At 38.2% G+C, this 27,938-nt stretch overlaps 1 protein-coding gene and 1 pseudogene across 9 annotated transcripts in view; both read left to right on the forward strand.

The window, feature by feature from the left end:
* BBS9 (Bardet-Biedl syndrome 9) overlaps positions 1-27,938 on the forward strand; it is a 481,831-nt gene that overhangs the window by 221,458 nt on the left and 232,435 nt on the right. For 7 of the 8 annotated variants that reach the window (XM_081244834.1, XM_081244836.1, XM_081244839.1 and 4 more), the window contains 2 exons: positions 23,126-23,298; positions 27,031-27,183. In XM_081244834.1, coding sequence (XP_081100960.1) covers positions 23,126-23,298; positions 27,031-27,183 — 326 coding nt within the window. The remainder of the gene's footprint in view (positions 1-23,125; positions 23,299-27,030; positions 27,184-27,938) is intronic. The other variant, XM_081244841.1, reaches the window with a different exon arrangement.
* Positions 15,943-16,742, forward strand: LOC308622771 (guanine nucleotide exchange factor for Rab-3A-like; annotated as a pseudogene). Its single transcript has one exon. The product of its transcript is annotated as a guanine nucleotide exchange factor for Rab-3A-like (transcript).

Below are 27,938 nucleotides of genomic sequence, written 5' to 3' on the forward strand. Positions count from 1 at the left end.
GCTTCCCTGGTGGCCCAGTGGTTGAGAGTCCACCTGACGATGCAGGGGACATGGGTTTGTGCCCCGGTCTGGAAAGATCCCACATGCCATGGAGCAGCTGGGCCCGTGAGTCATGTCCGCTGAGCCTGCACGTCCGGAGCCTGTGCTCCACAATGGGAGAGGCCACAACAGTGAGAGGCCCATGTACTGCAAAAAATAATAATAATAATAATAATAAGATACACAAATTAAAGACATTTCTGAGAAGAATGAGAGAATTCTGTACTTTTTGTAGTCTTTGTGATTGGTCATGATTGTAGTCTTCTTTACATTGGCACCATTTTGCTTTGATTAATTTTAATCTTCAGTTGGATGATGGAATCATTTTTGTACATTTCTCTTTGTTAAAATGTTCTCTTTAGTTATACTAAAAAATTGTTGCCAACATTTCTCTGGGAAATTATACACATCTGTTTGATTTCAGTTGATGATGCTGTATGATGAATCTGCAATTGAGACCATTTAAAAAAGGCAAAAATTTATTCTTTGTGCAAATGAGGGTATTTATGTCCTAATGCATTATATTTATTCTTTTTTAGATAAAGTAACTCTTAGAACATTGCTGTTGCCCATAGTTACTTTATTATTCTCTAAATTTTACCGAATATCCATGTATATAACTGATTTATTCACATTCATCGTAATATATGGTAATGAATGCCTTGACACAGCTACAGTGTGGGCAGACAGACTAAATAATGGATTGGACAGGAACTATTAAATAAAGAATCAAATGAACTGTGTAAACTGAAACATGAAGTGTAGCCATTACAATTCCCTGATGGGTATTTTGGCCTCAGTGATGCCCAGAATTCTACTTAGGGAATGTCCTTGGACATGAAGGGAGATAGATATGAAGAAAATACAATGGGATGGAGTCAAGATGGTGGAGTAGGAGGACGCGGAGTTTGTGTCTCCTCACAACTAGGGCACCTACCAGGCACTGGTGAGGGACCACAGACACCTAAGGAGAAGGGAGGAACCCCTGAGCAACTGGGTAGGATGTGGGGGTGGGGAGGGAGCATAGGGAGAGGTGGAGGCAGGTTGGGACCAGTGCCCCTGAGGGGTGGCTGAGGGAGGGGAGGTGTTCCCATGCCTGGAGTGGCCCACTCATGGTGAGAGGTGCAATGGGGATGGGGGAGAGACCCTTGGGGGATTGGAGGGAACACAGCCAGCATTTCCCCTGCCCACTTGGGCTCCGGGGAGTCTGCTGAGGTCCCAGGCCTGATCCTCTGCCCTCTGAGGCCCCCTCTAACCGTGTGGGTCCTGAGGGCATGGGAGGGGGGAGGGAGAGGGAGAGGGGAGAGGAAAAGTGGAGGCCAGATGGGATTGGTGGCCCTGGGGGTGGTGACTGGGGGAGGGGAGGGGTTCCCATGCTCGGAAGGGGCCCACTATAGTGAGGGGATCAGCGGGGAGCCTGCTGAGGTCCAGGGCCTGATCCTCTACACTCCGAGGCACACTGTGCTGCTCGGAGCCTCAGCCCCGCCCCCACACCCCCACCCAGGGCCTAACCTCCGAAGTCCTCACTCTGAGGCCCCCTCCGGCCCTGCAGGTCCTAAGCCTAGGCCCCACCCCCACCTAAGCCCCTCCCCCACAGCCAAGACCTTTTCCAGCCTTTTTTTTTTTTTTATTAGGTGTGGTTATATATATATTTTTTCTCATGTTTATTTATTTTGGCTGCACTGGGTCTTAGTTGTGGCACATTGGATCTTCGTTGCAGCATGTTAAGTTGTGGCATGCATGTGGGATGTAGTTCTCCGACCAGGGATCAAACCCCGGCCTGCTGCATTGGGAGCGTGGAGTCTTAACCACTGGGCCACCAGCAAATTCCCTATGGTCCTGTTTTACCTTGTTGTTGTTGTTGCATTTATATCTTTATTTTTTCTAAATTTTTTTTATTTTTCTAATTTTACTTTATTTTTTATTCTTTGTTATTGTACTGCTCCTTTTTTTTTTTTTTTTTTTTTGCTGCACCATATGGCTTGCAGGATCTTGATTCCCAGGCTGGGGAGGCAGGCCTGAGCTCCTGTGGTGAGAGAGCTCTGTCCAAACTGCTAGACTAACAGAGAACCTCAGACACCAGGGAATATTAATTGGAGTGAGGTCTCCCAGAAGTCCTCATCTTGGCACCAAGACTCAGCTCTACCCAACTGCCTGCAAACTCCAGTTCTGGATGCCTCAGGCCAAATGACCAGTAAGACATGAACACAGCCCCACCCATCAAAAAAAATGAGATGACAAACAAATATGTTACAGACAAAGGAGTGAGGTAAAAACCTACAAGACCAAATAAATGAAGAGAAAATAGGCAAACTACCTGAAAAAGAATACAGAGTAATGATAGTAAAGATGATCCAAAATCTAGGAAATAGGATGGAGGTACAGATTGAGAAAATACAAGAAATGTTTAACAAAGACCTAGAAGAACTAAAGAACAAACAAACAATGATAAACAACACAATATCTGAAATGAAAAATACACTAGAAGGAATCAATAGCAGAATTACTGAGGCAGAAGAACAAGTAAGTGAGCTGGAAGATAGGATGATGGAAATAACTGCTGAGGAGCAGAATAAAGAAAAAAGAATGAAAAGAATTGAGGACAGTCTCAGAGACCTCTGGGACAACATTAAACACACCAACATTCAAATTATAGGGGTCACAGAAGAAAAAGAGAAAGAGAAAGTGTCTGAGAAAATATTTGAAGAGGTTATAATCAAAAACTTTCCTAACATGGGAAAGGAAATAGCCACCCAAGTCCAGGAAGTGCAGAGAGTCCCATACAGGATAAACCCTAGGAGAAACACACCAAGACACATATTAATCAAACTAACAAAATTTAAATTCAAAGAAAAAATATTAAAAGCAGCAAGGGAAAAGCAACAAATAACAAACAAGGGAATCCCCATAAGGTTATCAGCTGATTTTTCAGTAGAAACTCTGCAGCCCAGAAGGGAGTGGCAGGATGTATTTAAAGTGATGAAAGGGGAAAATCTACAACCAAGATTACTCTACCCAGCAAAGATCTCACTCAGATTCGATGGAGAAATCAAAAGCTTTATAGACAAGCAAAAGCTAAGAGAATTCAGCACCACCAAACCAGCTTTACAACAAATGCTAAAGGAACTTCTCTAGGTGGGAAATACAAAGAAGAAAAAGACCCACAAAAACAAACCCAAAATGATTAAGAAAATGGTAATAGGAACAGACATATCAATAATTACCTTGAATGTAAAAGGATTAAATGCTCCAACCAAGACACAGACTGGCTGAATGGATACAAAAACAAGACCCGTATATATGCTGTCTATAAGAGACTCACTTCAGACCTAGAGACACATACAGACTGAAAGTGAAGGGATGGAAAAAGATATTCTATGCAGATGAAAAACACAAGAAAGCTGGAGTAGCAATACTCATATCAGATAAAATAGACTTTAAAATGAAGACTATTATAAGAGATAAGGAAGGACACTATATAATGATCAAGGGATCAATCCAAGGAGAAAACATAACAATTATAAATATTTATGCACACAACATAGGAGCACCTCAATACAAAAGGCAAATGCTAGTAGCCTTAAAAGGGAAAATCGACAGTAACACAATAATAGTGGGGACCTTTAACACCCCACACCCCACTTACACCAAAAGACAGATCATCCAGACAGAAAATAAATAAGGGAACACAAGCTTTAAATGACACAATAGACCAGATAGATTTAAATGATATTTACAGGACATTCTACCTGAAAGCGACAGAATACACTTTCTTCTCAAGTGCACACGGAACATTCTTCAGGATAGATCACACCTTGGGTCAAAATTAAGCCTCGGAAAATTTAAGAAAGTTGAAACCGTATCAAGCATCTTTTCCAACCACAACGCTATGAGATTAGAAATCAATTACAGGAAAAAAACTGTAAAAAATACAAACACATGAAGGATAAACAGTGCACTGCTAAATAACCAAGAGATCACTGAAGAAATCAAAGGTGAAATAAAAAAATATCTAGAAACAAATGACAATGAAAACATGATGACCCAAAACTTATGGGATGCAGCAAAAGCAGCTCTAAGGGGAATTTATAGCAGTTCATTCTCACCTCAAGAAACAATAAAAATCTCAAACAATCTAACCTTACACCTAAAGCAGCTAGAGAAAGAAGAACAAAGATAACGCAAAGTTAGCAGAAGGAAAGAAATCATAAAGATCAGATCAGAAATAAATGAAAAAGAAAAAAAGAAAACAACAGCAAAGATCAATAGAACTAAAAGTTGGTTCTTTGAGAAGACAAACTTGGTAAACCTTTAGTGAGACTCATCAAGAAAAAAAGGGAGAGGACTCAAATCAATAAAATTAGAAATGAAAAAAGGCAAAATTACCACTGACACCACAGAAATACAAAGCATCATAAGAGACTACTACAAGCAACTATGCCAATAAAATGGACAACTGGGAAGAACTGGAAAAATTCTTAAAAAGGTACAACTTTCTAAGACTGAACCAAGAAGAATCAGAAAGTATGAACAGACAAATCACAAGTAATGACATTGAAACTGTGATTAAAACTCTTCCAACAAACAAAAGTCCAGGACCAGATAGCTTCACAGGTGAATTCTGTCAAACATTTAGAGAAGAGCTAACATCTATCTTTCTCAAACTCTTCCAGAAAATTGCAGAGGACCACCCCAAATTCATTCTACAAGGCCATCATCACCCTGATACCAAAACCAGACAAAGATATCACAAAAAATGAAAATTACAGACCAATATCACTGATGAATATAGATGCAAAAATGCTCAACAAAATACTAGCCAACAGAATCCAACAACACATTGAAAAGATCATACACCATGATCAAGTGGGATTTATCCCAGGGATGCAGAGATTCTTCAGTATATGCAGGTCAATCAATGTGATACACCATATTAACAAATTAAAAACTAAAAACCATATGATCATCTCAATAGATGCAGAAAAATCTTTTGACAAAATTTGACACCATTTATGATAAAAAGTCCTGAAAGTAGGCATAGAGGGAACCTGTCTCAATATAAGAAAGGCCATATATGACAAACCCACAGCAAAACCTCATTCTCAATGGTGAAAAACTGAAAACATTTCCTGTAAGATCAGGAAGAAGACAAGGATGTCCATTCTCACTACTATTATTCAACATAGTTTTGGAAGTCCTAGCCACAGCAATCAGAGAAGAAAAAGAAATAAAAGGAATGCAAATTGGAAAAGAAGAAGTAAAACTGTCACTGTTTACAGATGATATGATACTATGCATGGAAAATCCTAAGGATGTCACCAGAAAACCACTCAAACTAATCAATGAATTTGGTTGATTTGCAGGATACAAAATTAATGCACAGAAATTTCTTGCAATCCTATACACTAATGATGAAAAATCTGAAAGAGAAATTAAGGAAACAATCCCATTTATCATTACAACAAATAGAATTAAATACCTAGGAATAAATCTACCTAAGGAGGGAAAAGACCTGTACTCAAAAAACTTTAAAACACTGAAGAAAGAAATCAAAGATGACACAAACAGATGGAGAGATATACCACATTCTTGGATTGGAAGAATCAATATTGTGAAAATGACTCTACTACCCAAAGCAATCTACAGATTCAATGCAATCCCTATCAAATTACCAATGACATTTTTCACAGAATTAGAACAAAAAATTTTACAATTTGTATGGAAACACAAAAGACCCTGAATAGCCAAAAGTAATCCTGAGAAAGAAAAACGGAGCTGGAGGAGTCATACTCCCTGACTTCAGACTATACTACAAAGCTACAGTAATCAAGACAGTATGGTACTGGCACAAAAACAGAAATATAGATCAATGGTACAGGATAGAAAATCCAGAGATAAGCCCATTCACATATGGTCACCTAATCTATGACAAAGGAGGCAAGAATATACAATGGAGAAAAGACATCCTCTTCAATAAGCAGTGCTGGGAAACCTGGATGGCTACATATAAAAGAATGAAATTAGAACACTCCCTAACCCCATACAGAAAAATAAATTCAAAATAGATTAAAGACCTAAATGTAAGACCGGACACTCCAAAACTCTTAAAGGAAAACATCAGAAAAACACACTTTGACATAAATCACAGCAAGACCTTTTTTGACCCACCTCCTAGAGTAATGAAAATAAAACCAAAAATAAGCAGATGGGACCTCATTAAGTTAAAAGCTTTTGCACAGCAGAAGAAACCATAAACAAGATGAAAACACAACCCTCAGAATGGAAATAAATATTTGCAAATTAAGCAACATACAAAGGATTAATCTCCAAAATTTATAGGCAGCTCAATATCAAAAAAACAAACAGGGCTTCCCTGGTGACACAGTGGTTAATAATCTGCCTCCCAATGCAGGGGACACAGGTTCCAGCCCTAGTCCAGAGGATCCCACATGCCACGGAACAACTAAGCCTGTGTGCCACGACTACTGAACCTGCGCTCTAGAGCCCGAGAGCCAGAACTACTGAGCCTGCATGCCACAACTACTGAAGCCCACGTGCCTAGAGCCTGTGCTCCACAATAAGAGAAGCCACTGCAATGAGAAGCCCGTGCACCACAAGGAAGATTAGCCGCCGCTCACTGCAACTAGAGAAAGCCCCCTCGTAGCAATGAAGACCCAATGCAGCCAAAAATTAATTAATTAATTAATTTTAAAAAACAAACGAACAACACAATCAAAAAATGGGCGGAAGACCTAAATAGACATTTGTCCAAAGTAGACATACAGATGGCCACGAGGCACGTGAAAAGATGTTCAGCATCACTAATTATTAGAGAAATGCAAATCAAAACTACAATGAGGTATCACCTCACACTGGTCAGAATGGTCTTCATCAAAAAATCTACAAACAGTAAATGCTGGGGAGGGTGTGGAGAAAATGGAACCCTCTTGCACTGTTGGTGGGAATATAAATTGATACAGCCACTGTGGAGAAGAACAGTATGGAGGTTCCTTAAAAAACTAAAAATAGAACTACCATATGACCCAGCAATCCTACTACTGGTCATATACCCTAAGAAAACCATAATTCAAAAAGTCACATGTACACCAATGTTCATTGCAGCACTACTTACAATGGCCAGGACACAGAAACAACCTAAATGTCCATTGACAGATGAATGGATAAAGATGATGTGGTACATATATATAATGGAATATTACTCAGCCATAAAAGGAATGAAATTGGGTCATTTGTAGGGATGTGGATGGACCTAGAGACTGTCATACAGAGTGCAGTAGTCAGAAAGAGAAAAACAAATATCATATATTAATACATGTATATGGAATCTAGAAAAATCTTACTGATGAACCTAGTTGCAGGGCGGGAGTTAGAGACGCAGACATAGGAAACGGACTTGTGGACACAGTGGGGGCGGCGAGGGTGGGATGAATTGAGAGATTAGGTTTCACATCAATACACTACCATGTGTAAAATAGATAGCTAGTGGGAACCTGTTGTATAGCACAGGGAGCTCAGCTCGGTGCTCTGTGATGACCTAGCCGGGTGGGATGCAGTGGGGGAGGGAAGTCCATAAGGGAGGGGATATATGTATACATATAGCTGATTCACTTTATTGTACAGCAGAAACTAACACAACATTGTAAAGCAATTATACTCCAATAAAAAAATGAAATAAGGGGGCTTCTCTGGTGGCGCAGTGGTTGAGAGTCCGCCTGCCGATGCAGGGGACATGGGGTCGTGCCCTGGTCTGGGAAGTTCCCACATGCCGTGGAGCGGCTGGGCCTGTGAGCCATGGCTGCTGAGCCTGCGCGTCCGGAGCCTGTGCTCCGCAACAGGAGAGGCCACAACAGTGAGAGGCCCGCGTACCACAGAAAATAAATAAATAAATAAATAAATAAAAATAAAATAAAATAAAATAAGGAAGTACAATTTTCCAGAGTCTAGGCAAATATTGGTATATTGGTATATTAAATATATGCATTCTTTGTATATCAGTGCTACCTCTATAAACTTGTTAAAAATAACAAGTAGGTCACATTTTATGAAATCAAATATTTTTATAATCAGAATTATAAAATATTTCTACATGGAAGTCAATTATTTTTACTGATTCAGTACAATGAAATTTCAGAAGAAATATGCTATTGACTAAATACTTATATATTCCTGCCATGGCACTCTCTTAAGATCCAGATCCATTTTGTGATTTATTACCTCACACAACAGACACTACCTCTTCTCTCTCCCTCTTCCTTCCTGCCCCTTTTGTCTCCAAACTTTTCTTGATCTTTCTTATATATCTATTTTTGTCTTTTTCTCTACTGTATCTATTTGTACTTTGCCTTGTTTCACTTTTTTTTAAAGGATTTAAAGTGTATATATATAAATCATAAAAATTTCCAAAATATGGAAGGGGAAAGTAAACAGTTGAAGGAACAGAGAGAGAAAATAAGAGCAGGAAATTAATAAAGATAAGAAAAAGATTATACTGCAGAATCAATAAGATGCTAGCAGTCTAAAAATAACAAGAAAACATTTTAGTTCCAATTTTCAGAATGTTCAAAAGATCAAATCAAATCAGTTGTTCAGGAGATGCACAGCCTTTACTGATGCTGAGTCCAGGATGAAGTTTCTCTTCTGAATATCATAAAGATAGCTTCTTCAATAATGTCTCCATAAGCTTATTCTTATAGTTATACTCGTTATACTTATATAGTTATACTTTATGAGTAACAAATTTCATAAAGCCTTAAAAATAATGATGAAATGCAATTACTAGGTATAATTCTGTATGAGCCCAAAGCAGTGCAGTCTAAGCTGCAGCTTAATCCAAGGATAAATTTAGAGTGTCTAGTGTTACACACTCTAATTTAGTATCTAGCATTTTCAGTAAGAATTGGATAATCAAACTCAGTAATTCAGAAGTAAAATGTAGCTGGAAGGAGTTGTGGGTTTTGTTTTTAAATGAGCAGTATTAGAACATGTTTGAATAGCAATTGAAATGATTGAATTAATGGGAGAGGCTGATGATCAGGAAGAAGGGGATCACAAAGCAATGAAGTCCTTTAGAAGGAGAGAAGGGGTGGGGATGCAGAGCATGGAGGGTGAGGAGAATTGAAGGACAGGCCTTTGTAACTTTACTGTGACAAGATGTAGGTCCAGGGAGATTTTGTAGATTTGTTGACTGAAAGATAGGGGAGCTTTGATGATGTCTAAATTTGAAAAAGAAAAAGCATGACACTGATGTCTTGAAGAATAAGAAAGCAAACTCATGAAATATAAGGCAATGTTGAAGTCTGAGATCCTGAATTTTGAAGTGAAGCCAGTCATCCTTAGACGATTTTGCCTGGCAGTGGTTTGTTTATCAGTATACAAGCAACTAAAGTCAGGGCTGGGATTTTGAAACAGAGAATTGCATGTAAAATATTTTTATGAGAATCATTGTAATAATGGACTACCAAATCTAAGAGAAATAAAGTAGAGAAAACTGATACATAGTGAGAATTTAATGGGTTCAATGGATCACAAGCCTTGATAAGGTTGAAGAAGTGAAGTAGTAGGAGTTATAGAGCAAGTGAACCAGAAGAACAAAAGGTGGTGGTCAGAGAATGAATGAAGTGCTGATGTAAAGTGTTCAGAGAGACTGCAGATTCTGATGAGAGGCTCATCAGACAAGGTGTGACACTGGGGCAGTGGGTTGTGAAGATGGAGAGAAAACCAATGGAGACAAGGATTTCTAGGAAATGAAATGTCTCAGTTGTGGATATTGGAAGAGCCTATTTGATGTTAGCACAATGAAAGAGAAAAAGAAATACATGCAGACATATTATTGTGAAATTTTAGAGCACTAAGAATCGGGAGCATATCTTCAAAGATTATAAAGGAAAAAACAATCTACTCAAGGAACATGAATCAAGAAGGCATTTAACGTCAAAATTATTAGATGCTAGAAGACAATGGAAAATTTTTTGCTAAGATTTGAGGGAAATGATTATCAATTTAGACTTCTGTACCCTGCTAAATTGGTAATTAGCAATGAGTGCTGAGTAAATACATCTTCTCAGTGTCACAAGTAGCGCTAAGCAATTGCAAATAGCAAATTTATGTTGCCTCAGGTAGGCCTTTGGGATATGGAAAGGATAACTAATATACTAAACATTTCAATATCCTGAAAGATTTTAACATTCTAGAAAGAGTGATTGAATTGAACAAGGTCAAGTTTAAAAGTCCTTTGCTTATCCATTTTGACTATTTTTCTTTCAGGTGTAATGAAAGAATTATAGTCATGTATGTGAATAAGGGTTGGGCCTTGAAAAAGCCTTTTGTTTTGCATCTGTCCAAAGAAAGCATATGTGATCCTGAACTGTGTTAAACAAAATATCTTCAGAACAAGGAAAGTGAGAATCTTGCTCCACTCCATCTGGGTAGACCACATGCTTTTGTTCATTTTTCATTCAGCAGACGTATTAGATATAGAGACTGCCGTGGCTGTTGTGGAGCTTCTGGACTAACGGGAGAGACAAACAGGTAGCGAACTGATACTAGAATGCTTGATGTGCTTACAGAAGCACACTTAGCTGCTGTTGGAGTCCAAAGGAATGAGATTCCATAAGAGATTTTATTTGTGAAGGATCTTGAGGAATGAATAGGAGATTATTAGGTGGAGGGCATTCCATAAAGAGGAAAAGTTATCTTCAGATGCTTGATAAATTGTGGGGTTTTTAGAGATCAGTAAATTTTCTTCTGTGCCTGGAAGTTCATAGAGTAGGGACTCTGTGATAGTCCTTTAATAAAGCCAAAAAATTTAGGGACAAGTGTCATTATCAAATCTAAACTCACCTGACACCCACCTCATGCCACTGTGAGTGATTTAATGTGTACAGTGATTCATCAATATAATATTACTATTAATATTTACCTTAGAACACCTTAGCAGTATTATCAAGGGACAATGGGAATAGTATATAAATCTACTTGGAAAAAGCCTTTTGCAAAGTAAATTTACAGAAACTATCCCTAGTTTCTACTAATATTGAAGAGGTTGTATATATAGAATATTATACTAGTATCTACTGAAATTGTTTCTATTATTTCTTCCAACTTTCGGTTTAAAAAGCATTCATCTGCTTTTTCATCTCTCATTTTAAAATTTCCAAAGATCATAAATTATATTGATGCTTTGTTCATGATATGGATACAAACATTATTTATACTGATGAACTTCAGATGTTCTGACATGAATAGAGACTGACATTATGCACTTTTGTGCCCTGCTTAGTTAAATGTATTATTTTCTCCATTTGTAGTAGGGTGCAATGGCAATTAACTGGGTTCCAATCATCCAAATTTATTTCATTTGGAGGATGAAATGGTTATTTCCACTGAGCTGCTATTACAAGATGCAAAGGAAAAGAGATAAAAAAACATTGTTCATTTTGGCAGCTATTTTAATTACCATATTGTAAAGATATATTTTGTAATACAACTTTCTTCTTTCATGTTATATTGCAGATAGAAATTTTCATTTCTCCTTTCCATGAAATGCGTACCCTGGAAAGTCTCCAGGGCAATGTTAACTACCTGGGAGTACTAGTACTGAGAATATGCTTAATAATCAAAATAATGCCTTATAAATCTTCAACTCATTGATTCTTGTTGATTTTTGGTAATATGAAAAAAAATGAACTTGCAGATATCATGTTTATATTTTTATTTAAAGATACATTTATTTATTTATTTATTTATTTATGGCTGTGTTGGGTCTTTGTTGCTGTGTGCGGGCTTTCTCTAGTTGCAGCGAGTGGGGGCTACTCTTCATTGTGGTGCACGGGCGTCTCACTGTGGTGGCTTGTCTTGTGGCGGAGCATGGGTTCTAGGCACATGGGCTTCAGTAGTTGTGGCACGTGGGCTCTAGAGCGTAGGCTCAGTAGTTGTGGCGAACGGACTTAGTTGCTCCGCGGCATGTGCGATCTTCCCGGACCAGGGCTCGTACCTGTGTCCCCTGCATTGGCAGGCAGATTCTTAACCACTGTGCCACCAGGGAAGTCCCTCTTGTTTATGTTTTTAAATCCCAAGTCTGATGGTGTTTTTTTATTTTAAAACATTTTTTCCTGCCCCCCCCGCATGTGTTGATGAATAAGAAAATAATTGAGGCCCAAATGTTAAAGTTACAGAAAATATCACACTATTTAAATGTTTATTATTATGATTTTTACTTTTTTGTTGTTTGGTGACATTCATGTATTATACTTTATCACAGTGGAGTACTATCTTAATCCATTTGGGCTATTATTTAAAAATACCATAGACTGGGTAGCTTTTACCCAACAGAAATTTATTTCCAATAGTTCTGGAGGCTGGGAAGTCCAAGATCAAGGCACCAGTAGATTTCGTTTCTGGTAAGGGCCTGCTTCTTTGTTCATAGATGTCTGACCTTTTAGTGTGTCCTCTCATGGCAGAACGGTCAAGAAAGATATCTGGGGTCTCTTTTATAAGGGTGATAATCTCATTCAGGAGGGCTCCACACTCATGACATAATCGCCTCCCCAAGGCCCCATATCCAGGTATTATCACATTGGGTATCAAGACTTAACATATGAATTTTGGGGTGATACAAACATTCAGACTATAGCAAATAGCTGCTGGGTATATAGAATTTTATTTATATTTAAATTTTTCATTGAGCTTTAGATTTTTTACTCACTTCATTCCACACTTTTTGTATCAAAGTTTTAATTTTTTCAGCCAATATATTTTGAACATCTTATTTTGCTTGATCTAAATTTTATAATACAAAGATAAATTGTGCTTGTGTAGGTCTTTTCCATACAACACTATAGTTGATCTCCATACCAACCTTGTGAGGTACGTTTTATTTTCCCCTTTGTGTGGATGAAGAAATTGAAGATTGCATGATTTATTTGTACTGAAGTCATAGATTTAAGAATTTACTACATTTTAAGTTTTGCTCAGGGATAAGACCTGAGAAACTGGAGATTTTCTTCCTAATGTGATACCCTTAATTACTTATATATGCCACCACCATCTGTTGTGTTACCTTGGTCATGGTTATAATGTCCTAACTCTAAGTCTATTCTTGTTCCTTTCCAATTCGTTTTCTACTCGGCAGTTCTTGTAATAAAAACAAGGAAACAAACAATTACAAATTATATCATGCCACTCTCCAGCTTAAAATCTTTTGTGTTTATAATAATATCCAAACTTTTACCACCCCTTATAGGTCTCCCTGTATGTTCTGGCCTGGCCTAACATCCAGCTTCATCTACGGGCACTCTCTTGCTCACTCTGGCCTTCTCTCAGTTCCTGGTACATGTCTGACTTTTTCTACCATGAAGTCTTTGAACATGCCATTCCCTCTACCTGGGCTATTCTGCCCATCCTTAAGCTCCAAGCTTTATGCACAAAATGGTTAGGAGTGTGGGCTCCAGGCTCTGGCTTAGAGTTCGTTTGAGTGACTTTGAAAAAATTACTGTGCCTGCTTTTTCCATCTACAAAACGGAGATAAAATAGTACAATTATAATGTGTGAGAATCAAATGAGATAATTCCTAAAAAGCATGTAGCAATTTGCTGGTACATTGTAAGTGCTCGTGAAATTTTAGCTGCTAGTATTGTTTAACTGCTGTATTATATGAAATAATATAAAAACTGTTTTACCCATTAGTCTTTATCACAGCACCCTTTTTATCTGCATCATAGTCCTTTCATAACTTGTAACTATTTATTTGTTATTTACTTATTTATTTTCTGCCCTTTTCACTAGGATGAGGACCAGGACCAGTATGTGTTGTTCCCCATTGTTTCCCCAGCAATTATCATTTAATATCTTTTGAATTGAATGAGTAGGTGCAGAGTAACTTTGAACCTTCTTGAGACTATCTAATAAAGATAGTCTTGAATTATGGCTATTTTGTAAAGGGAATTGCATTTCATTTCTCTCATTTGTCTCTTTCCTTTGAACCTATTGTACACAACTTTTCTCTGTTACTTTATCTTTAGAAAGTAGAAGTCTTTGCCCAGTACAGGGGATTGAGATGGGTTTCTCAGAGAGTTCATAGGCCTCTGTTCAGATAATTCAAATCTTGATAAAAGATAAAGGGAAATGTTTAGACTTGCCCACATTTCATTTTGTCGGATTAGGGATTTTGTTGTCTGCCAGGAGTGAGGAAGGAGCTCCAGCTGTAGGTAGCAGAGATAAACACTTCCCCTCTCTGGGGAAGAGTTTTGGGCACCACTGCCTTTCTTGGCTATCCCACAACATCCCCTGCTCTCCTTAATGAAACACCCATGCCCAGTGTAAGCTATGAATGGGAACTAAACCCAGCACTTCCTCGGAGGCATTAGAATAGGTGTTAATTGGATTTGTCTTTCCCCAACATCAGCTCAGCCTGTGGACAGCTGAGCTTGGGGGTACTGGTTGGTATTTGGCTGAGAATCCTCTCCATATTTCCCCCAGTCATAAATTCTAATAAAATGTTTAACTTTTAAATAAAACTTAACTAATAAAACTAACTTTTGGTGGACAGACTTGCCAGGACATACCAGAATATGCCTTATTATGAGATTTTCTTGCAGTACCTATGTAGGTGATTTAACAGCAACCAGTGTATTATCTCGTTATAGTGCAGCATAAAAACTGCTCACTTAGCTTCAGTGTTCCTAAAAGCACGTTTCTGCCTCAGGGCCTTTGCACTCACAGTTCACTTGGCTGGGAATGCTCTTCCCACAGATATCCCCATGGCTTGCTCCATCATTTCATTCATGTATCTTGAGATGTATATTTTTTGCATCTTGGGCCAGATGACATAGTTCTTTTAAAAAATGTGTCATAATAATCCCAGTTGTTTATGTGCATCTCTTTTAAGATTTGTAAATTGTGACACATTTGTATTGAAAAACTGTAGTTGAATGGATAACTTCCTCTGTAGTTTTATTTCATTTTTATTTTATTTTATTTTTTAAGTTTTGGCTACATTGGGTCTTCGTTGCTGCACATGGGCTTTCTCTAGTTGCGGCGAGAGGGGGCTACTCTTCACTGTGGTTCACGGGCTTCTCACTACAGTGGCTTCTCTTGTTGCGGAACATGGACTCTAGGTGTGCAGGCTTCAGTAGTTATGGCACACGGGCTCAGTAGTTGTGGCTCATGGGCTCTAGAGCGCAGGCTCAGTAGTTGTGGCTCATGGGCTTAGTTGCTCTGCGGCATGTGGGATCTTCCCGGACCAGGGATCAAACCCATGTCCCCTGCACTGGCAGGTGGATTCTTAACTACTGCACCACCAGGGAAGTCCTATTTCACTTTATATATAAGAAATTTTATTCTTTATGTATATTTAGGCTATACCCCAGGTTTTTCTACTTGTATGTGGAAGGCTATTCAGAATCCTTCTAGGACCTAAATGAATTAAATTTCCTTTGAAATATCAGCACTGTAATATTTGTGTAAAAATTTACAGCTTTATCTAAAATGACAATAAATTCTATCCTAAGGAAAACTCATTTTATTAAGGCTGCTTTTTTTCATATCTGCTATTTGAAAGTTACTGGGTTAGTTAGGTTCTATGTGGGTCTAATAAAGTTTATTATGGAATCCCTGCTCTTTAGTTTATAATAGCCTTGGGGAAATAATGGTGAGAACGATGACAATGGGTAGCATTTATTGAGCACCTAATATATTTTAAGCATCGTTTTGAGTATTTTATTGAAAGGTACGTATACATGAGAGGAAATGACTGCAATGAGGCAGTGTGTTGTCTCACTTTCAGGATCTCAGAATCTGGGAGTAGTAAAGGATCTTGTTCAGTGTTATGAACCCTGGAGGTAGCTCTTCTCTAATGATCTTGACAGGCATTCCTGCAGGATCTCCATGGAGATTTGCAAGAAGGGCAGGCCTTTGAGCCCTGAAAAAGGAGCTCACGCTGCCCAGAAGGAGCTGAGGCTGAAAGATGAGGGCCATGAACAGCTGTTTGAGGTGTGGGAACACCTGGAACAGGAGCTGGAGGAGTTGCTGATGGCCAGCCTGTCTGAGGAAGCCCACAAGATGGCGTAAGAAGCCCACGTGAAGTAGGTGGGATCAGAAAAACAGCTGAAGGAGGCATGGGCTGACATGCCATAGGTGGAAGTGACAGCCTTGAAGACATCGGTCATCATATCCACAGCAGCCTCTCCCAACCATGAGCTCCACCTGGCCCCACTAAGCCTGGACCCCACAAGGGCCCAGAACACTGGCAGCTCCATCTGCCCAGCTGTGTGTCCCGCTGTGGGACATCCTCTCACCCTGGACTAGGATGACAAGGAGGTGGACATGATTTCTTTCCCACCCTGGACAAGCCCTGTTCCTTCCTGGGAAGGGTGTACCACGAGGATATGGGCCCCTGCCTGGATTTCACAAAGTGGGATCTCCTGGTGCTGGTGCAGGCCACTCTGGAGGACAACACGCTCACCATCCAGCCTGTGGCTTTGCAGATGCTGCCCACAGTGAGGGCAGCCACAGTCAAGTGTGGCAGTGCCAACGTATGTGCCTACACCTGCTACTATCACATTCGGCTCTGTCACTCCAATAGTCAGGACTACATCTCACCATCCTCTTGGGCTTGCATCACTGCAGCATGCAACTTCATCACCTACATCTGCTACATCCAGCAAGGACTGTGTGACAGAATGTGAAGCCAGTGTTTCGGGAGATCACAAAACTACAAAAGGAGATGTAGCTGGATCAGCTCAGCTTCATCCTCTAGAAGGCCAAGGGCACTGCCTGGGCCTGGATGGGTGCTCTGGGTTGGAGAAAACACCTGCCCCAAGATGGGCAGACACAGAGAAAGGCAAGGTCCTGGAGCCAGCCCTGAGCCAGAAGCCACCCATCTACCTAGGAGTAGGGACAAATGGCTGGGACCCGGAGGCAGCACTGAGCTGCCAAATATCTGTCCCAGGATGGATGGAGGGACAGACAGGTCTGTACCTCCAGAGATGGCCTGTCTTTCCTCCCCATTGAGTTCTATATCTCCCAAGGAGATTTTAAAGAAAGCACCAAACACCAAGGAGCTCAGAGCCTTAGACACTTCCTGAGGCAACTGACTCTGTGGATATCTAATAATTATACAATTCTATTGTGCCTTCTGCCCTTTGCAGCTCCCTTGCTATTGTCTAATCCTTCTGCTGTGTGATAGACTGTCACATACTTGAAAATAGTTATATATCACTCGGGGAAAGCCCTGGCATTTTTGTGGCAAAGTCAACCTTAATGGGGTATCCCTGACTCAGTGATGGCACAAGCCATGTTTGTTCTTCCCCCATCACTCCATCTTCCAGGTCGAAGGTGAGTTCCGTGAGAGCAGAGGCGCTTGCTTTATTCCCATTCTTGCTGATTTTATCCCCAGCCTCTTGTACTGACTTATATAAATGAATGAAAGAGTGAATAAATACCAGTTTGGGTTTACTGTGTTGGACCCCATTTTTTTTTTTTTTTTTTTTTTTTGCGGTACGCGGGCCTCTCACTGTTGTGGCCTCTCCCATTGCGGAGCACAGGCTCCGGACGCGCAGGCTCAGTGGCCATGGTTCACGGGCCTAGCCGCTCTGTGGCATGTGGGATCTTCCCGGACCGGGGCACGAACCCATGTCCCCTTCATTGGCAGGCAGACTCTCAACCCCTGTGCCACCAGAGAAGCCCCTTAATTGATATTTATAGGACATCCCATCCCAAAACAACAGAATACACTTTCTTCTTAAGTGCTCATGGACATTCTCCAGGATAGATCGTATCTTGGGTCACAAATCAAGCCTTGGTAAATTCAAGAAAACTGAAATCGTATCAAGTATCTTTTCCAACCACAACACTATGAGACTAGATATCAATTACAGGAAAAAGTCTGTAAAAAATACAAGCAAATGGAGGCTAAACAATATGCTACTAAATAACCAAGAGATCACTGAAGAAATCAAAGAGGAAATCAGAAAATACCTAGAAACAAATGACGATGAAAACACGACAACCCTCAAAAAAAACCTATGGGATTCAGCAAAAGCAGGTCTAAGAGGGAAGTTTATAGCAAAACAATCCTACCTCAAGAAATAAGAAACATCTCAAATAAACAACCTAACCTTACATCTAAAGCAATTAGAGAAAAAGAACAAAAAGACCCCAAAGTTAGAGGAAGGAAAGAAATCATAAAGATCAGATCAGAAATAAATGAAAGAGAAATGAAGGAAACAATAGCAAAGATCAATAAAACTAAAAGTTGGTTCTTTGAGAAGATAAACAAAATGATAAGCCATTAGCCACACTCATCAAGAAAATAAGGGAGAAGACTCAAGTCAATAGAATTAGAAATGAAAAAGGAGAAGTATCAACTGACCCTGCAGAAATACAAAGGATCATGAGAGATTACTAAAAGCAACTATATGCAAATAAAATGGACAACCTGGAAGAAGTGGACAAATTCTCAGAAAAGCACAACCTTCTGAGACTGAACCAGGAAGAAGTAGAAAATATAAACAGACCAATCACAAGCACTGAAATTGAGACTGTGATTAAAAATCTTCCAACAAACAAAAGCCCAGGACCAGATGGCTTCACAGGTGAATTCTATCAAACATTTCGAGAAGAGCTAACACCTATATCCTTCTCAAACTCTTCCAAAATATAGCAGAGGGAGGAACACTCCTAAACTCATTCTACAAGGCCACCATCACCCTGATACCAAAACCAGACAAAGATGTCCCAAAGAAAGAAAACTACAGGCCAATATCACTGATGAACATAGATGCAAAAATCCTCAACAAAATACTAGCCAATAGAATCCAACAGCACATTAAAAGGATCATACACCATGATGAAGTGGGGTTTATCCTAGGAATGCAAGGATTCTTCAATATACGCAAATCAATCAATGTGATACATGATATTAACAAATTGAATGAGAAAAACCATATGATCATCTCAATAGATGCAGAAAAAGCTTTCAACAAAATTCAACACCCATTTATGATAAAAACCCTCCAGAAAGTAGGCTTGGAGGGAACTTACCTCAACATAATAAAGGCCATATATGACAAACCCACAGCCAACATCATTTTCAGTGGTGAAAAACTGTAACCATTTCGTCTAAGATCTGGAACAAGACAAGGTTGCCTACTCTCACCACTATTATTTAACATAGTTTTGAAAGTTTTAGCCACAGCAATCTGAGAAGAAAAAGAAATAAAAGGAATCCAAATCAGAAAAGAAGAAGTAAAGCTGTCACTGTTTGCAGATGACATGATACCATACATACAGAATCCTAAGGATGCTACCAGAAACCTATTAGAGCTAATCAATGAATTTGGTAAAGTAAAATTAATGCACAGAAACCTCTTGCATTCCTATACACTAATGATGAAAAATCTGAAAGAGAAATTAAGGAAACACTCCTGTTTACCATTGCAACAAAAAGAATAAAATACCTAGGAATAAACCTACCTAAGGAGACAAAAGTCCTGTATGTAGAAAAGTATAACACATTGATGAATGAAATGAAAGATGATATAACAGATGGAGAGATATACCATGTTCTTGGGTTGGAAGAATCAACATTGTGAAAATGACTGTAATACCCAAAACAATCTATAGATTCAATGCAATCCCTATCAAACTACCAATGGCATTTTTCACAGAACTAGAACAAAAAATGTCACAATTTGTATGGAAACACAAAAGACCCCAAATAGCCAAAGCAATCTTGAGAAAGAAAAACGGAGCTGGAGGAATCAGGCTCCCTGACTTCAGACTATACACCAAACTACAGTAATCAAGACAGTATGGTACTGGCATAAAAACAGAAATATAGATCAATGGAACAGGATAGAAAGCCCAAAGATCAACCCACACAGATACGGTCACCTTATTTTTGATAAAGGAGGCAAGAATATACAATGGAGAAAAGACAGCCTTTTCAATAAGTGGTGCTGGGAAAACTGGACAGCTACATGTAAAAGAATGAAGTTGGAACACTCCCTAACACCATACACAAAAAGACACTCAAAATGGAGTAAAGACCTAAATGTAAGGCCAGACACTATTAAACTCTTAGAAGAAATCATAGGCAGAACACTCTATGACATAAAACACAGCAAGATCCTTTTTGACCCACCTCCTAGAGACATGGAAATAAAAACAAAAGTAAACAAGTGGGACCTAATGAAACTTAAAAGCTTTTACACAGCAAAGGAAACCATAAAAAAGACTAAAAGACAACCCTCAGGATGGGAGAAAATATATGCAGATGAAGCAATTGACAAAGGATTAATCTCCAAAATTTACAAGCAGCTCAATATCAATAAAGCAAACAACCCAATCCAAAAATGGGCAGAAGACCTAAATAGACATTTCTCCAAAGAAGGTATACAGATTGCCAACAAACACATGAAAGAATGCTAAACATCAGTAATCATTAGAGAAATGCAAATCAAAACTACAAGGAGGTATCACCTCACACCGGTCAGAATGGCCATCATCAATAAATCTAGAAACAATAAATGCTGGAGAGGGTGTGGAGAAAAGGGAACCCTGTTGCACTGTTGGTGGGAATGTAAATTGATACAGCCACTATGGAGAACAGTATGGGAGGTTCCTTAAAAAATTAAAAATAGAAGTACCATACGACCCAGCAATCCCACTACTGGGCATATACCCTGAGAAAACCATAATTCAAAAACCGTCATGTACCACAATGTTCATTTCAGCTCTATTTACAATAGCCAGGACATGGAAGCAACCTAAGTGTCCATTGATACTTAGAAGATGTGGCACCTATACACAATGGAATATTACTCAGCCATAAAAAGAAACGAAATTGAGTTATTTGTAGTGAGGTGGATGGACCTAGAGTATGTCTTACAGAGTGAAGTAAGTCAGAAAGAGAAAAACAAATACTGTATGCTAACACATACATATGGAATGTAAAAAAAAAAAAGAAAAAAGGTTCTGAAGAAAGTAGGTGCAGGACAGGAATAAAGACACAGACGTAGAGAATGGACTTGAGGACACGGAGGAGGAGAGGCAAGCTGGGACGAAGTGAGAGAGTGCCATGGACTTATATGTACTGCCAAATGTAAAATAGATAGCTAGTGGGAAGCAGCTGCATGGCACAGGGAGATCAGGTAGGTGCTTTGTGACCCCGTAGAGGGGTGAGATATCGAGGGTGGGAGGGAGACGGAAGAGGGAGGAGATATGGGGACTTATGTATATGTATAGTTGATTCACTTTGTTATAAAGCAGAAACTAACACACTTTTGTGAGGCAATTATACTCCAATAAAGATGTTAAAAAAAAAAAAAAAGACTGGCGTGAGGGGAAGACTGGGGAAGCTCCAAGGGGAATGATATGACAACAGAGGATACCAGGGTGTCTGCCATGCACCATGGCAGGCATACTCAGTGTATTTTATTCCTTATATAATTGAAAAGAGTATGACTAGGGGAATGAGCGCAGGTATATTCTTGAATTCTGGCCGAGGATGACAAATTGAAATTAAAAACCAATTTAAAGAGGTAATATATTTATAGAATTTGTCAACGTACCATGGGGAATATAAATAAATGTTTCACATGCACGTATCATATTACCTTAAGCTCCTTAAGCAAAAAGACTAAGGTAATTTTTGTACTTGCAACATTTCTTTCTTTATGAAATTGCACATAATAGTTGTTCAATAAACGGTGAACTAAATAAAATAGGTAACTTTGATCTCAGAAAGTGTACAGTCTCTTTGCAGAGACTGAATATAATCATCTGGAAAGTTAAATAAGAGTACATGGTTGTATGTATTAAGTGCACAGTGAACTGTAGAATTCTCTATATAAATTCAGAGAAATGCAGTATTATGAGGTGGTTAAAATTGATAGATAATCTTTGGATTAATTGCTAAAGTTCCAATCCCTGCTCTGTTACTAACTGGCTAGATGACCTTGCAGATTATTTAAACTCTTCTGTCGCTAGATTTATTCTTCTGTAAAATGGGGCTATTGTTATATAGCCAGTAGCCTATTGGGCTGTTGAGGTTTAAACAAGAGAGTGAATGTGAAGTGCTTTAAATAGTGATTGGCACATATAAGCCTTCTATAGATGGTAGAGAAATACAGGTTTCTTGGGGTAGGTGAGACTGAAGCCAGATCCTGAAGAATAGGTAGAGTTTAGACATTTGGGGAAGAAGGATATATATCATGAATTATAGGTCTGACATTTAAATTGCTTTGTGACCTTTGGCAAGTCTCTGAAATTCTCTGTGCCTGGTTTTCCTTCTTATAAAAATGGGTTGTTGTAGTTATAGTGCTTGATGCATAGTTGGTGCTCTTCTCATAGCTGCTCTTATCATAGATGTGGTTATTGTCACTGCTGTCATCATCATTGTCATCACTGTTGTGACCATCATCATCAGGGTAGGAGATAGACAAGACTTTGGCTGTCTTGGAGCTGATGTGTCAGGGAATGGAGGGAACCAAGATTTATAATTGGGGAAGGGTCTTATTGTAAAATCTCTCTTCAAATGAAAGAACTATTAGAAAAATAGAAAACTTTGATTATGATTACAGGGATTTAAGCTGGCTACTGTGCCCAGGATGTGGGCTTTCTATAGAATAAATTTTATTTCACATCAATTTTTTGAAATAAACTAATGATACCAGGTTGTACTTTTGCAATGGCTCTTTTCTTACCTTTTTTTTTTATGTTTGTTTGCTTTTTACCTTTTGAGTAAAGCTCTTTTTAGAAGAATCCAAATTTTGTGTTTTTACCATACTGAAACCTATTATAAAATACATAGTTAAAAGGACTATGCAGCTTGCTGCTGTGACCACATACCTTTAGAATGAGCTTTGAAAATGTTAAGTTGTTGATGCAGAAAATCACGATAAGGCAGTAGAATTATTTTTATTAAGCCAGTAGAAATTATATCTATATTCCAAAAAAGAAATCTTTGTCCTTTTAGTATTCATGTCAGAGTTGGTGATAATTCATGTAGTTTCAGCTACTAGTTATGTGTTAATAAGCCTTTTCCTTAATTATTTTTTCTCTTTAGAACGATATCGCATCCAGAGTGAACAATTTGAGGATCTTTGGCTCATAACAAATGAGCTTATTATCCGCCTTCAGGAATATTTTGAAAAACAAGGAATCAAAGATTTCGCCTGTTCTTTTTCTGGATCTATGCCCCTTCAAGAATATTTTGAGTTGATCGATCATCATTTTGAGGTGTGTATGATCATAACCCGTATCATCTGTAATGTTTCAACATATGAAAGAAAGATGCTATAGAGGTAAGGATTCTAGTATACGTGCTATTAGGCAGTGTACGTCAAGTTGTTATTCTTACGTGGATGGTGGGGTTGTGAATCTGTTCCTACCCTCTTGCCCAGTTTGTGATCAGTTGCAGACTTTTACAGAGTGGCTGCCTGGAGCTGTGGTCTGGCCTCAGAACAGAGCTGGTTTAATTCTCCCACATGGGGATTTAACCTTTGACCCCAGTAACCCAGTGTTAAAACTATTTGAGCTTATTGGCAGCCATTTGGCTAATTCTAGCAGGCCATAAATGAGGTGTGATTATAAAGTAAAGTGATTTTTCCTTTTCATTTTTAACAAGCACACCAGAACTTCTGCATCTGAATGAGGGTTAATCACATAAAATATTCTCCAGTATCTGGCACAATGGGTGCTTAGTAAATGCTGAATGATTAAATGTCTAAATTAAGGAGATCTGACAGTGACTTTGTTGCCTGGATATGTTTGCATTTCTTCTTTGGAAGTACCTTCAGAGCCTGTGTTAGATTCTCTTGAGTATCTTGAGGGTGTCAAATCTTCATCCTTTGAAGATTGATTTGATATTTGAAAATAGTCAGGAATCATGTTTTGTGAAAAAAATTGGACAATGAAAGTCATTGTTTTAAGTCCCATGTGTTAAAAAAAAATTCACCAGGCTCTTCTTATTTGCCTATAAGTAGACCCTGTAGGGAATTACAAAGAGGAATTTCAAAAAAATTTTGCACTTTAAGGAAACATTGGTTCCCTAGAGTGGCTACTTTTTAAGGAATCAATAGGTTTTTGCATTTCAGTTTGTAAACTATGGTGTGTGTTGTGTGTGTGTGTGTGTGCACGTGCGTGCACGTGTGTGTGTGTTAGAGAGAGAGAGGATGAGAGAGAGAAAGAGGGAGTGAGAGAGAGAATACGTCATGTAAATTGTCAGTCATATGAACATTCTACTTAATGTTCAGTCCCTTGAACATTCTAAGAGCACTGACTTTAACCTACAAATAAAGACTTCTTTGAATACAGTGTGAACATAAAGGGAAAATTTCAGTGCATACCATCCAATTGCAGATAACATGTCATTATCAAATAAATTGAATTTATTTGGGTCTTCCCTCATCTAAGCTGATAATATTGTATAGGAGAGTATACTTTGACCAAATTGTGGCACCAAAATCAATAGTTTGGGAAATATGTTTAGGTACTCTAAGTATTGAGAAACTTTATAATTCTCTAGGATATATCTTAAGAAATTCCTGCTTCACTGTGCAAAACTGGGGTCCAGTGACTTATGGAAGGGAGTCCACAGAAAGACTATACTAATTACCTATTTGTAATATTTAATATCAAAAATATTAGATTCTAATTGACTATGTTTGACATACAGTCCGCCTCCCTCCTCCCCTCCTTATTTGCTGGCTAGTAAATCCCTGGAGTTTCTACATCAGGGACATTTCCTTTCTGGGGAGGGACTTAGGGAATGTGGTGAACTATAGGCACTTTTGTTACACAGTTGAAAAGGGCATGCTTATACTTCCTTTGCTCTCTGGCCCCGCTCTACTTTTTTTTTTTTTTTTTTTTTTTTGCCGTACGCGGGCCTGTCACTGTTGTGGCCTCTCCCGTTGCAGAGCACAGGCACCAGACGTGCAGGCTCAGCGGCCATGGCTCACGGGCCCAGCCGCTCCGCGGCAAGTGGGATCTTCCCGGACCGGGGCACGAACCCGCGTCCCCTGCATCGGCAGGCGGACTGTCAACCACTGTGCCACCAGGGAAGCCCTACTTTTTTTTTTTTTTTAATATGACTTTAAACTTTGAATCAAGGTGGCTTTTGGAATCTAAGTGTCCCTTAGTGTAAGCTCCATGAAAACAGGAATTTTTGTCTGTTTTATTCATTGTTGTAATTCCTAGAGTCTAGAACACTGCATGGCACTAAGATCAGTAAATATTTGTTAAATGTTGAAATTCTGACATGTGAAAACATTTCAATCACTGCTGTTTTGTTACACGTTCAAAGGAATGATAACCTGGCTGATGTCTCAGTTTTGAGAATATTTAAAAATTTTTTTGTTTCGTGAATTGAGGAAATAAAGTATTATAGCAGGAAATATAATTAAAAGGGTGAATGCTTGATAACTCTAATATTCTTTTTTAAAAATTTAGTTGTTATATCACTTAACTTTTGGTAATGAAAGTTTTTTTTTTCCCTTCAAGAGAATATTCTTTGATTTAGTTAGCTACTTAATGCTTCTGAAACTGGGGTTAAAAGAAGTTAATAAAATTCCAAGTTTTTTTTTCCAATCATGTGTCTGTTCTCCATACATGCACTGTAAAGGTAAGGAAGTTTGGTTTGATATCAGAAATGTAAACTATAATATGTTTGATTTCTGAACATTTTGAATATGATATTTACTTCAGAACTAGTTATGACTGTTTTGTTAAGTTGAATTAGCAGTTCACATGATCTGGGTTCATGGAGTATTCCCTATGACTTTGACTAGCTTTCTTTATTTTAATTATATTAAATTCAAAAGTTATGAGAAGAGTTATACTAAAAAGAGTCGTTTCTGATTCTCATCCTCCCACTATTCAGTCTCCTCTTTGGAGGCAATCTTTGGTGTACAGTTTCTTGTTACCTTTCTAGAACTATTCTATGCAGTCACAACTATGTTACTATATAGATTAAAAAACACGTGAATGATATTCTGTATTTCTTTTTTGCTTTGTTTCATTCAATGCATCTTTGGCTAGCATTGCTTATCAGTAGCTGGTGGTCCTGCAAAGTCCTCTTTATTTATTCCTCTATTGATGAGTATTTTGATTATTAACATTATCTTACTATAATAGCAACAGAAAAAATCCTATAATGACTATCCTTGTGTGTACATTACTTTTTGCAAGCTCACCCCTAGGATAAATTCCTGGAAGTGGGATTGCCAGGTCAAATGCTGTATGTTTGAGTGCTATTTGTATTAACTTTTCTGTGAATTTTGCCCACTTTTCTATTGGATTGTTGCTCTCTTTCTTACTCAATTTGTTTGGGTTGTGGTCCTTTTTCATCAATTTTTAGATGCTTTCTAGATATTATAGGCATGGCTTTTTGTCTCTGTGGTTATTGCTATTATTTTTTACAGTTTGCTGTTTGTCTTATCACTTTACTTATAATGTTTTTCTCTACTTTTTTTCTTAACCACGTAGAATTAAAAAAATTTTTTTGTTAGTAATTTATCAGGGGTGTGTGTGTGTATGTGTGGCTTTTGACTTTTGACTTATAAAGATCTGTCTCATACTAAGATTATTATAAAAAATATAATTTTCTAATGCTTTGTTGTGTTTAAACTTTTGATTCCTCTGCAGTTGATTTTGTTGTAAAGACTGGGGGAAAAATCCTTGTTCCTTTTTTCCCTTATGTTTTTAATCAGTTATCACAAACATTTATTGAATGATCTATCTTTACCCCAGTGACAACTGGGCCATTTTTACTAAATTTCCATTTGACCTATTTCACTGTATCATCCTTGTATTCATGTATCAAATATCACACTTTTAATTCTCTAAACTCTGTAGCACACTTAAATTTCTTCTTTACTCTTTTCAAACTTTTATTGGCATTGCCAGTATCCTTACTTTAGACACGTTTTTTTGTGCACATTTAACCTGAATTAAAGAAATTCTTCATTGTAGTTGCGGATAAATGGTGAAAAGTTAGAAGAACTCTTATCTGAAAGAGCTGTACAATTTCGGGCCATTCAACGCCGGCTATTAACAAGGTTCAAAGATAAAACACCTGCTCCTCTCCAACACCTGGACACCTTGCTAGATGGAACTTACAAGCAGGTTAGTATAATAACAGTGATAGTTTTATACTACTGGATATAATTTTTTCCCTCACCCTAGAGTCATGTACCAGACTATCAAGATAAGGTATTTCTTTCCTATGTATTTTAGAGCAGCAAATAGCACACAAGCTTTAGAGTCAGAATTTAAAGTCAAGCTCTGCCACTTTCTAATTATGTGACCTTGCGTAAATTAGATTAGATCCAACCATATTTTACTTCCCAGGGTTGTTGTGAGGATTTTCCATCATTTATGTGAAGCAGCCAGCTTAATGCCAGGCACATAGGATATGCTTGATAAATAGTACTGTTATGATTAGTGTTATTATTGGACATTTCTTGGTACATCCTATAATTATAATAATTCTCAAATTGCCTTATAGAGCAATTGGATTACACTTCTAGTTTTATGTCAGTTGATGCTTTGAGATGGAATTCTTTTTTTAAAATTGATTTTATTGAAGTGTAGTTGATTTACAATGTTGTGTAAATTTCTGCTGTACAGCAAAGTGATTCAGTTATACATATATACATTCTTTTTCATATTCTTTTCCATTATGGTTTATCACAGGATATTGAATATAGTTCCCTGTGCTATAGGGTAAGACCTTGTTATTCATCCATTCTGTATATAATAGTTTGCATCTGCTAATCCCAAATTCCCAATCCATCCTGCACCACCCCCTTGGCAACCACAAGTCTGTTCTCTATGTCTGTGAGTCTCTTTCATAGGTAAGTTTGTTTATGTCATATTTT

The sequence above is a fragment of the Mesoplodon bidens genome (genome assembly GCF_964165515.1).
Source record: "Mesoplodon bidens genome assembly, chromosome: 9".
NCBI lineage: Eukaryota > Metazoa > Chordata > Mammalia > Artiodactyla > Ziphiidae > Mesoplodon > Mesoplodon bidens.